We start from the raw sequence: 10,182 nt of genomic DNA, 5'->3' as shown, positions 1-10,182 counted from the left end.
CCTATATAATTTAATAAATGTATACTAAAATTTAAATTTTCTGCGTTTCAATTTTCCTTCAATATCGGCACGAACTTTCCGGACAACCCAATATACATATATAAATTTTACATATAAATCTGTATAAGTTTTATATGACTGCAATAACTATAAAATTCATTCAACTACGTACTCTACGTAATATAATGTATTAATTCTAATATGAAATTTATAATTGTTGACAATTATATATGATTAATTGCTATTATTATATATGATTAAATGCTATTATTATATTTTTCTCTAAATGGATTTTATATTACAATTGCAATTAAAATAAAGAACCTCAATAATTGTTCTTGCCATAAATAATTGTTCTTCAATTATAAGTAATTTTTAATAAAATGAATCAGTAATAACAATGATAGATTAAAATTATTCTAATATATACATGTACACATATCTCTATATTAAGAAAAGAGAAGAGAGAGAAGAAAGAAAATATATATACACACACACACACACACACGCGCGCGCGCGCGCGCGCGCGCACGCACGCACGCACGCACGCACACACACACACACACACACACACACACACACACACACACACACACACACACACACAGTAATCGATTCTTATCATTTATTGTTATTGCAGTTAAATTATTTTCCTATAAGAAGGAATGCGATTATTTCGTTATCATTCGTCCCACATTATATGAGACGATATTTATTTATATTAATTATTTGTAACTGCATATATATGTTGATTTATGTAAATTTGTTATTAATTATTATTTTAACGGTACTTTTATATAATATTTCATAATATTAGGTGTGGGGAAAAGTTCGTGGTGTTTTTTCCGTTAGATGGCATTAAAAAAACGCCACGAACTTTTTCCCACACCTAATAAGCAAAGATGAACCATGCAAGACTTATGAATAAAGTTTATTGATAATATCTCGATTAAATATTGGACATATCGGTTTTTAATCCCAGAAATAGGTTGCAAGCAAAATAATGAAAAATTTAAACAATTGACATGGATTTTATAAAATTAATGTATCGTTCATATAATGACGAAAAAAATGATTCGCCAAAGGAAGGAAAATCGTTATAGAAGTAATAATAAATAATATAAGACTGCGCTTTATGCGACGGTGACGACGATACATTAGAAATAAATTCTAGAAATAAATTACACTGTACCGTTGCATGAATAAATTACTCTACGATATTTTATTAGTGGGGTGGCGTACAATTTCAAACGATAACGAGCGATGCCGTTCCTCGCGCTGTCGATTGACTTTTCGCATCGCCGACGAATTATCGTCGTGGAATTATAAGATAAAACGCTCAACGAGGCAGTCGAGTACTCGCAACGCCAGATAGCCGCAGTAAACAACTTCTAACTGAAGAATGCATTCTCACTTTTTTGCCGTCAATAATACCATTATCCCTTTCGCCTATTTCGTAATGCATTTCCATTCGCGCCTTTGTACCATCGTATTATCTCACTGCTGATCGAGAGATTAACTGACCAGCGATTTGTTTACATATGTATATATGAACTCATTAACATACGAGAGTACATTTGTCAATTTAGTGTAATTATTAGGTCAAGGATAATATAATTCGAAATATTTGATTAAATATGGGGGTAGAAGTAACAATAACGAGGATGATATAACATGCTATAATAAAATAATTAATTATCTTTTTCAATAATCTTATAATGACATTTAAATATAAATATATATTTACTTGATGTATTAATAATTATACAATAATTGATTGGAAAATTGTTTCGCATTGTGTCATTTACTTAATGAGTTTAATATTAATTATATTTATATTATTATAAAACAATTTCAAATCGACCAAAAAAGTTACACATTCTGAAATCCCCATACTTATATGAACAAGTTATTCTTCTCATTTACATCTTTTTTTCATCGTTCTTTTAATCATTATATTATTAATTATATTATTATATTTAATCATTATATTCAATCATTATTAATAAATAATTATATTATTATATTTAATCATTATATTCTTTCTAATTGTTTTTTTCTTCATATCTTTATGACTATTTATCATAACTGCTTTTTTCCACGCTCTAGTCATGTAAATATTCTACATTTATAGCTCTCTCAGAAGGCTTGTCCTAGATTTCTCATAAATTTCTCATAAAATTCTCATCAATCTACTTATCTAACCCTTCGCGCGAACGATGGCGCGTTACATCGAAATTCCCAAAGACGCCGACGCGAAAAGGAAAAGTTGAAGAACGCTCTCGCCGTTTCGGCAAAACCGATGTGACGCATCGTGGGACGTTGATGACAACGATAATGATGAACTTTCGATTGACTTTGTCGTTCAGGCGGTTAGGATATTTTTTCGCAAGTGAAAGCTGTGATCACGTGAGATACGCTTGTACGGTGAATGGTGGCGCGTTTTCGGAGCGAACGGACCGGTTCGAAGGCTCCTCATTGCGAAATCGATGCACGCCGTCGTCATTTCGCTGCGATCGTTCATTCGTCGATTTAACCACTTAAGAACCCAAATAAACATCAAACTACGCGGCAAAAAGAAAAGTTATTTTAACGACTACATGTATAAAACGTTAATAATGCAAGTCTTTCGTAAAATATTACAAGATAGTAAAAGTAGAAAAAAATATACGCTAAAGAAAGAAGTATTCAGTTATTCATAGATTTATATCTAATTCTTAGTATTATAATTTTTTGATAGATTAATTTTATTAGATTAATTATTATAATTATCTAACACATTTCTTGCAATCTAAAATTGAAATGTCATTAAAAATAAGTTTATCATCTAACTACTTAGAGACTATACTACTATTAAGTAAATAAGTATGAAAGTGTCAAATTTATATTAAATAATATAAGATGTTCTACGTTTAGTATAAATTAATAAAAAATTGAGATATAATAGAAAAAAAATGTAATTATAAATAGTGTCAACTTGTAAGTTGTAATTCTAATTAGTATTCCGATCTATCATGAAAAGCTTTTTAATTCATTGATAATTATTGTGTTTAATAATTGAGGACGATTAAGAATATATTAATTTGTTGATTGTTTTAATGACTTGTATTAAGTTAGAATCAAATTTTCAGGAATATATCTCATATAATTAATTTGTTCCATCCTATATAGAGATTTTCCATACGACATGATTATACTTTCTTGTGTGAAGTAATCAATATTTCTTCTGTATCACACAAGATGAATAAAATTGAATGTTAAAATTTATCATGTAGTCTTTCACTTTTTTCTCTATGTTATGATTAAATGTTTAATCATATTTTGGTATCTAAGCAGTATACATATAGACGATTGATTTTCTATACACTTTGTTAAAGATTATAAATAGTTTTTAAAAATGACATTGAACGTTATAAATAACTTTCCATTTCAAACCTATAAAAAATCTTAATTTCCTATCACATATTATTCATGGAATATTATAGATTCTTCGCAATCGATGTAAACTCTGATCAATTTGGAGATGTGTTTAAGACACAGTAATGTAATTATAGGGTAAAATACCGAGCAAATAATTTATAATAATGTTATAGCAAAACCAATAAGTTTATGAAAATGTTGTTAAAAATGTAGATATACGTATAAGCGTATATTATCAATGTAAAAAAAAGTCGATTGCAAATTGTTAAAGACATTCATGAAAGAAAAGGTGACGAAAAATCTAGAATACCATATTATTAATGAACATTACAGTTCTTATATAATATGTATAGTTACTATTTAAAATGATTATAATATTAACAATGTATGTATTTCTTATTATAAATATCTTTCTAATATAGATAATTGCATTATTGTATCAATTACTGGTGATGTAATTATTATTATGATATTATACAACAGTTTTGATTATGGTGCATCTTTGTCACTGACATCCGTGCGAGATTTATGTGTTTGTCTAATATTATCCAATATACTCTGATACGAATCGTAGCTTTTTCGGATATCCACGAAGCAAAAACTAGGTTAACTTGATTATCACTAAAACTGGTTGCTAATGTTATTCAACGAAAACGTCATTGAAATATCTGTAAAAAAAAAACAAAGCTCCGTATTTTTTGTTCATAATTGTTATCTTTCCAATACCTCTTTTGTTTTAACTGAATATTTGACGTCATATTAAATTATTTATTTCGGTATTATTGCTGCTTCGTCAACAAAATTTACCTGTATTTTGTCTTTCTTTTCATATATATCAAATATATGTTAGTTACATACAATATGGAACTAAATAAATCATTAAAAAGTTTTATAATAACAAAGAAACATAATAAGCCAAAATTTGATCAATCAAAAATTAAAATGAAAACTATAAAAAACTTGATATTCTGAATAGCAAAATTTGTCATTTTTGTCCAATCTATAATTTACTGAAAGCGATTATCTACAAAGTAATAAAATTTGATATGCAAAACCTGTGAATTTTTTTTCAAAAATTTAAAGTTAAAAAAATCAGAAGTTCATAAGAAGTCCTGTAAATAAAAGTTTCCTGAGAATTCTAAAGAGCAAACCTCAGAAAATAACATTCATGATAGTTTTCATGCAAAGATTATTAATATATTATCCTGTAATATGAATAAGAAGGTCTATAAGATAAAAGGAAGAGAAAGAGGAAGGAGAAAAGAGAAAAAAATCTTATACTTAAACAAGGTTCGCAGTTGTCTTTAAGTGACGATCTTGTGCTTCGCGATTGTCCCGAATACGAATACTCGATACGAAACGCACGATGCCAAGCAAATTATGCAAAGCGAAAGTACCCACGTAAGAACGGGTTGCGCAAAACTCCGTAAGAAGAACGCCCGCGTGAGGCCGACTGGTAATACGGTACTGCGAAGACGCGCGAGGACGCGAGAGCGAGTCTCTCTTGTTGGTGAATTTTACACCGCACCCTTGCAAATAGATTTGCTCTAAGATTTATCAACCCTCACTTTTTTGTTAATTTCGCAAGCGATTCGAAAAATGTGAAAATAATTAGTTATATAATTATTTCGACGAAGTAAAAATATTTTAATTAAAATTTGCATCTCTCCTGTAGCGATTTTTGATCTACTCTTATTAGAAAGTTATTCTTCATAATCAACAAAAATTATAAATTAATTACAATTCATATAGTTATAATTAATCTCAGTCATGATACGTGATACGTAAATATAAAAACTTAATATATCATATTAAATAACATATTAAACTTCATTAAATAATATACTTCATGTATATGTTGGGTATATTGATATATTATTATATTACGAATATTTTTTACCCCATTTATCCCTCATATACAATATATATTCATATATTTTAGTAAATACGTTTATATAAAATTAATAGTTTATTGAACATTTTATTTTGCTCCTTTTGTTTTTATGTATAACAGATTTACATGTGTACTAAAGAAATCAAGTAAAATCAAATAAAAGAGAGCGTGATCGAGTATACGCGCTTCGACTCTAATCGAGATGATCGTTAATAATACGACAGTATACGTATCGAACGTCGATCACGTCGGAGACGAGTACCATGCATTGATTTCGCAACAAATACCTTTGAACCAAGCGCAATTGCACTTATGTCAGTAGTTGCACCAACGACAGTTAATATTATATATTTTGCTTTTACTGGCATTCAATAAAATACATCATGTTTTTAATTTTGCACTATACATGCTTTATAATGTTAATCTCACATTAAATATTTTCGAAAAAAAGCATTATGCATTGGAAACTATGGACTTAATCATTACTAGATGCGTACGTCATTTCACAATGCAAATTAGTATGCTAATTATTTCACGAAAGGCAACTTTTGATATTGACTATCTGCTATTGTACGAGTAGATATTAAAAATGTAAAGGTACGATTTGAGCACAAATGGATATGCCACAGCAATGTGTAACGAGAGATTTATTACAACGTTCGACGCACGCGTGATTAATGGGATTTTATAATTCACGTCGAATCGCGATCAGACATCTCGTTCTATTTCGTCATGTAGATGATATATGAGCATAAAGGGTTAAAGATCGAGTATCCCAATATTCAATGCATTCGTTTTTGCTTCGATGAAATCTTAAGCTCTAGCAAAAGTATGTGTGTGTACATCCGAGATTATACAAATTAAAATATTTTTAGATTTCAAGAATATAAATGTAAACACAAATAAGCGAAGAAGGCCATATTCAAAGCCGATCTTGGCTTGTCTAATAATTTTTACGTGAAATCGTACAATTTATCTCAAACAAACTGCGTGCTAATTATTTGTTGAATGTTTTAAAATGCTAATCAGCGTCTTAAAACACTGTAAAGAATTTATTTGTGAGAAAATGTAGATTGCTTAAATCGGAAATTGTAAGATTCATGCAAAAATATTATTAGCCACCGAAATCCGCTTTAATCGAATATGGCTTCGCTTTCATTTGTATTTACCATTTCTTGATTGACTTTTTTATTTACTATTGTATAAATATAAGTTCAGCTTTTTATATTACATTAACTTGAGAATTATTTTATTTCAAGTTTCTTTCTAAAACGTGACGGATCAATCTAATTATATTAATATTAACGGATGTTTAAATGAATTTTTATATGATTCTTGATTATATATACATAAATTAAGTTAAATAATTACAAGATAGTGGATTGCTATTTTTGCCCAACTAATCTTATTTATAATATAGATAGAGCGAGAAAGAGAGAATTAATTCAATTCAGTATTTAGTAAATCATCTGTAAATCATCGTGTCGGTGCAATCGGTCTGAATATGTTCTACATATTGCAGGCACACATTCTATATATTACCGAGCAACCTAGTTCCATATCAAACCCTATAAACTTTTCAGTCGGACCCTTTACCTTTTATGCTCCCTGACGACGTGTGGGGCGTCTGGGGCGCGTGCGAGGTCAACGGCAACGGCGAGCCCGAGGAGGTCGCGGAGTGTTCCAGCTTGGAACTCACCGCGCTCCACATCTCGAACATGTTGAACGCCGTGGTGACGGTGTAGACTGACGTCTACCAAGCTGATGCCCTGCTGAACCACTGGGCGTCCTGTGCCGGCCCGGCGTAACATCCGCGGCCGTGTAACGGCGTTAATCCCGAAGATTCGTTTTCACTCTTCGGTCCGATACACCACTGTCGCTCTTTGGCGATAAGTCTATCAACACTTTGACACTCGCGATTAGTCCTATTCCTCAGCCGGTTCACCGGCTAAGAGATTCGTCTTGTCCTCCGTTCTATCGTCTTGTTCCACTTTTTCTTCCTCTTCTTCTTTCCCCTTCTTCTTCGTCTTCTCCACGCCACCCCAACGACGTTACAACGTGACACGATTTATCGCGTACTATCACTCGCCCCCTCAATCGACGTGGCAGTTGTTGTTGTCGTTGTCTCAATGGTTGCACCGTTGGCGGTTCACTCTAGTCACCCCGAAGTCGCAGCACGCCGAGTCTAGTACTCGTCGTGGTCGTTAACGTCGTTGCGCTCGCTTCGTTTGCCGTTATCGCGGTCGTTGGCGCGCTTCCCGTAGCCGTTGTCCGCGTAACTGTCGTTGCTGTCGTCGGAAATCGCGCCAGCACCCAACGACGTGACATGGCTTCGTCGAATTTCCCTTCTCGTTTTTTATCTGGAAGGGAATTGCCATCGCGCCGATTGCGAGAGAGCACCGATTTATAGACACATATATGACAACTGTCTTATTTTCTACATATTCTCGACATGAAAATGATTTTGATTCTATCTCCATCAGAATTTTCCAAAAAAACTTAAGTATTAATAAAGCTTTCATTGCATCATATTATATGATCAAAACTTATCCATTTATCATAAAAAAATATTTGAGATTAATAAAATACATAAATAAAATATATTACGAACTTTAAAGTCTTTCCAATATTCATTTTGCAATATTCCATTTCAATTTATTTCAATTCCAATTTATAAACAAACATATTTTTCAATCAAATCCAAGAAGAATTCCTTTTTAAAACTTTCGAGTACAGTTGAGCTAATTTGATAAGAGATCTACTGTAAATATATTTTCTCATTTAACTCAATGCCATATATTTTCTAAGTTTCAAGATACGAGAAGAAGTAGAAAGCATAAAGTTAGCTCTCGCTCGATCGACGATTACAACTTCCATCGGATCGTTTCGTGGATCTTATTGCAGATAAAGGAAAATTTAATTCTGCCAGACAGCGAAAAAACAAATTAATAGAATTAATGATTAGAAAAAAATGCTCATGCGATATATGAAAAAATTGTGGCGAAATAATAGATTAATTTACAGAAAATGCAAATTCCAAATTGTGAGACATTTATGTAATCTCCCCTTGAAAGTTTTCGAATCAACTTTCTAAAATAATAGATGAACGAAAAGTTTTATAATAGTACGATATAAAGATTGTAAGTGCTAAGTGAAAACATGGAATAAGAAGATAAATATAATATAAATAAATATCAATTCAAATTCTTAGAATCCATATAAAAACCTTTTACATTTTAAGAATATTTTACAATTAATTTTAATCTTTACACATACAAATAGCTCTTTTTAAAATCAATATATGAATAAATTAAATACACGCGATGCATTTACAAATTAAAGATTGCAAGAATTTGACTATGAATGTCATGAAGAATAGCCACGGCTCATGAATAGAAAATTGACTTCCACAGGATTACTTAAGACCGATGAAAGTAGAGTGAAAAGTTAAAACATAGAATTTAAATAGGAAGTGGATAAAACCTGACATCATGTCATCAATCCTGAGCGATCGATTTGCGGTAGACATAAAAAAAGCAGCCGACTCCTGCCGCATCGATCCTGCATTTCCATGCACCACGATAGTTCCCCTTTAATCCCAACCGCGTTGCAAGCAGTGGTGAGCTCGCGTCGAGGGGAACCGCGCATCGCTATCGAGCGAAGCTCGGCGACCACCGGCCAAGCTTGCGAGCCTGCTTCACAACACCGACCACCCACCCGTACAGGGTGTCTTTAAAAAAGTGTGCGCCAATGACGCGACTAAATTCTCAGCGAAATCGAGAGATGAAAGTTTTGACTTTGCTTAATGATTCTTGTTTATGTAATTTTGTGTATGAAATATACGGCTATTTATACGGCTCTATGATTGAGATTTAAATAACTGCTACAAATCTTTAATTGTACGAAGACAAGAGAGAAATTAAAGTAAGAAAGAGAAGGCAAAAGGGATAAATTTTTATAAAAAATGCAGGTATTACTCGTACTAAATCCAAAGAGGATTTAAACATCGATTAATCAAGAATTGTAAGCGTACTAGGATTCAACAATCTAAAGATCCTAAGTACTTGACTATTTACAAACTAGACATGTGTTACTGTATTATTGTAATCTTAGGATTTGTAAAGAGAATTCTTGGCTTAAACATCGTTTGGGAAATGCTGCTCCCAAGAATACTAAAATTACCGTTTTACATATATATATACATCATACACTATACATATATCTCGAGTATGTAAGAGTGTATAAGTTATAAACACGTATATGTAGGTCCGTAGACCACAATAGAAGGAGAAAATTGTGAGAGAAGAGGAAGGAAGGCGGAAAGTATAAGAGGAAAAGAGGGAGAAGGCTCGCGGTACCGTACGTACCGTTTATGTTCCCACTAGCCTACTGACTCGATGCTCCCTCTCAATGTCTATCCTTTCCGCTTTGTCTCTTTTTCGCTTTACTATAGCCCCTAGTATCTTCTCTACGATCAGCAAAGAAATCGCGTTATCTATTAAAATAAAACAAGTATATGCAAACTGTTTTTAAGCCAATTATATGTTTGCAATAATAATTAAACTGCCAAATATAAAATATGTCATATTACATTTTCATTTCAACTTTCAATCCCCAATTAGCATTATTAAATTTTAATTTAATAATGGGAAACGACCGCATAGTTAGGTAATCTTTATGTGTGCAAAATTCCAATAAGAATGATATTGTTATAATGTAACAATTTTAAGATACTGCAAAATATGTAATACGTTATTAGATTAAAAAAAAAATTTTTTAATTGTGCGATTATTTTTACTTTTTGCAGAATGCATTATCTTTTTATTATATCATTATTATGATATAATTAACATTAATTTTAAATATTC

At 31.5% G+C, this 10,182-nt stretch overlaps 1 protein-coding gene across 4 annotated transcripts in view; it reads right to left on the bottom strand.

Moving 5' to 3' along the window:
- The window catches only part of LOC108688755 (probable nuclear hormone receptor HR3), an 87,222-nt gene that overhangs the window by 53,255 nt on the left and 23,785 nt on the right, over positions 1–10,182 (bottom strand). Inside the window, exon 1 of one of the 4 annotated variants that reach the window (XM_018195129.1) lies at positions 6,911–7,058. The exons of 2 other annotated variants lie outside the window; for them this stretch is intronic. In XM_018195129.1, the coding sequence (XP_018050618.1) occupies positions 6,911–7,034 (124 nt within the window). In that variant the 5' untranslated portion in view covers positions 7,035–7,058. Of the gene's footprint in view, positions 1–6,910; positions 7,059–10,182 lie in introns of those variants that run through there. One more of the 4 variants, XM_018195131.1, reaches the window with a different exon arrangement.

This window comes from Atta colombica, unplaced genomic scaffold, assembly GCF_001594045.1.
Source record: "Atta colombica isolate Treedump-2 unplaced genomic scaffold, Acol1.0 scaffold238, whole genome shotgun sequence".
Classification (NCBI taxonomy): domain Eukaryota; kingdom Metazoa; phylum Arthropoda; class Insecta; order Hymenoptera; family Formicidae; genus Atta; species Atta colombica.
This window is presented reverse-complemented; position numbering and strand designations above follow the sequence as displayed.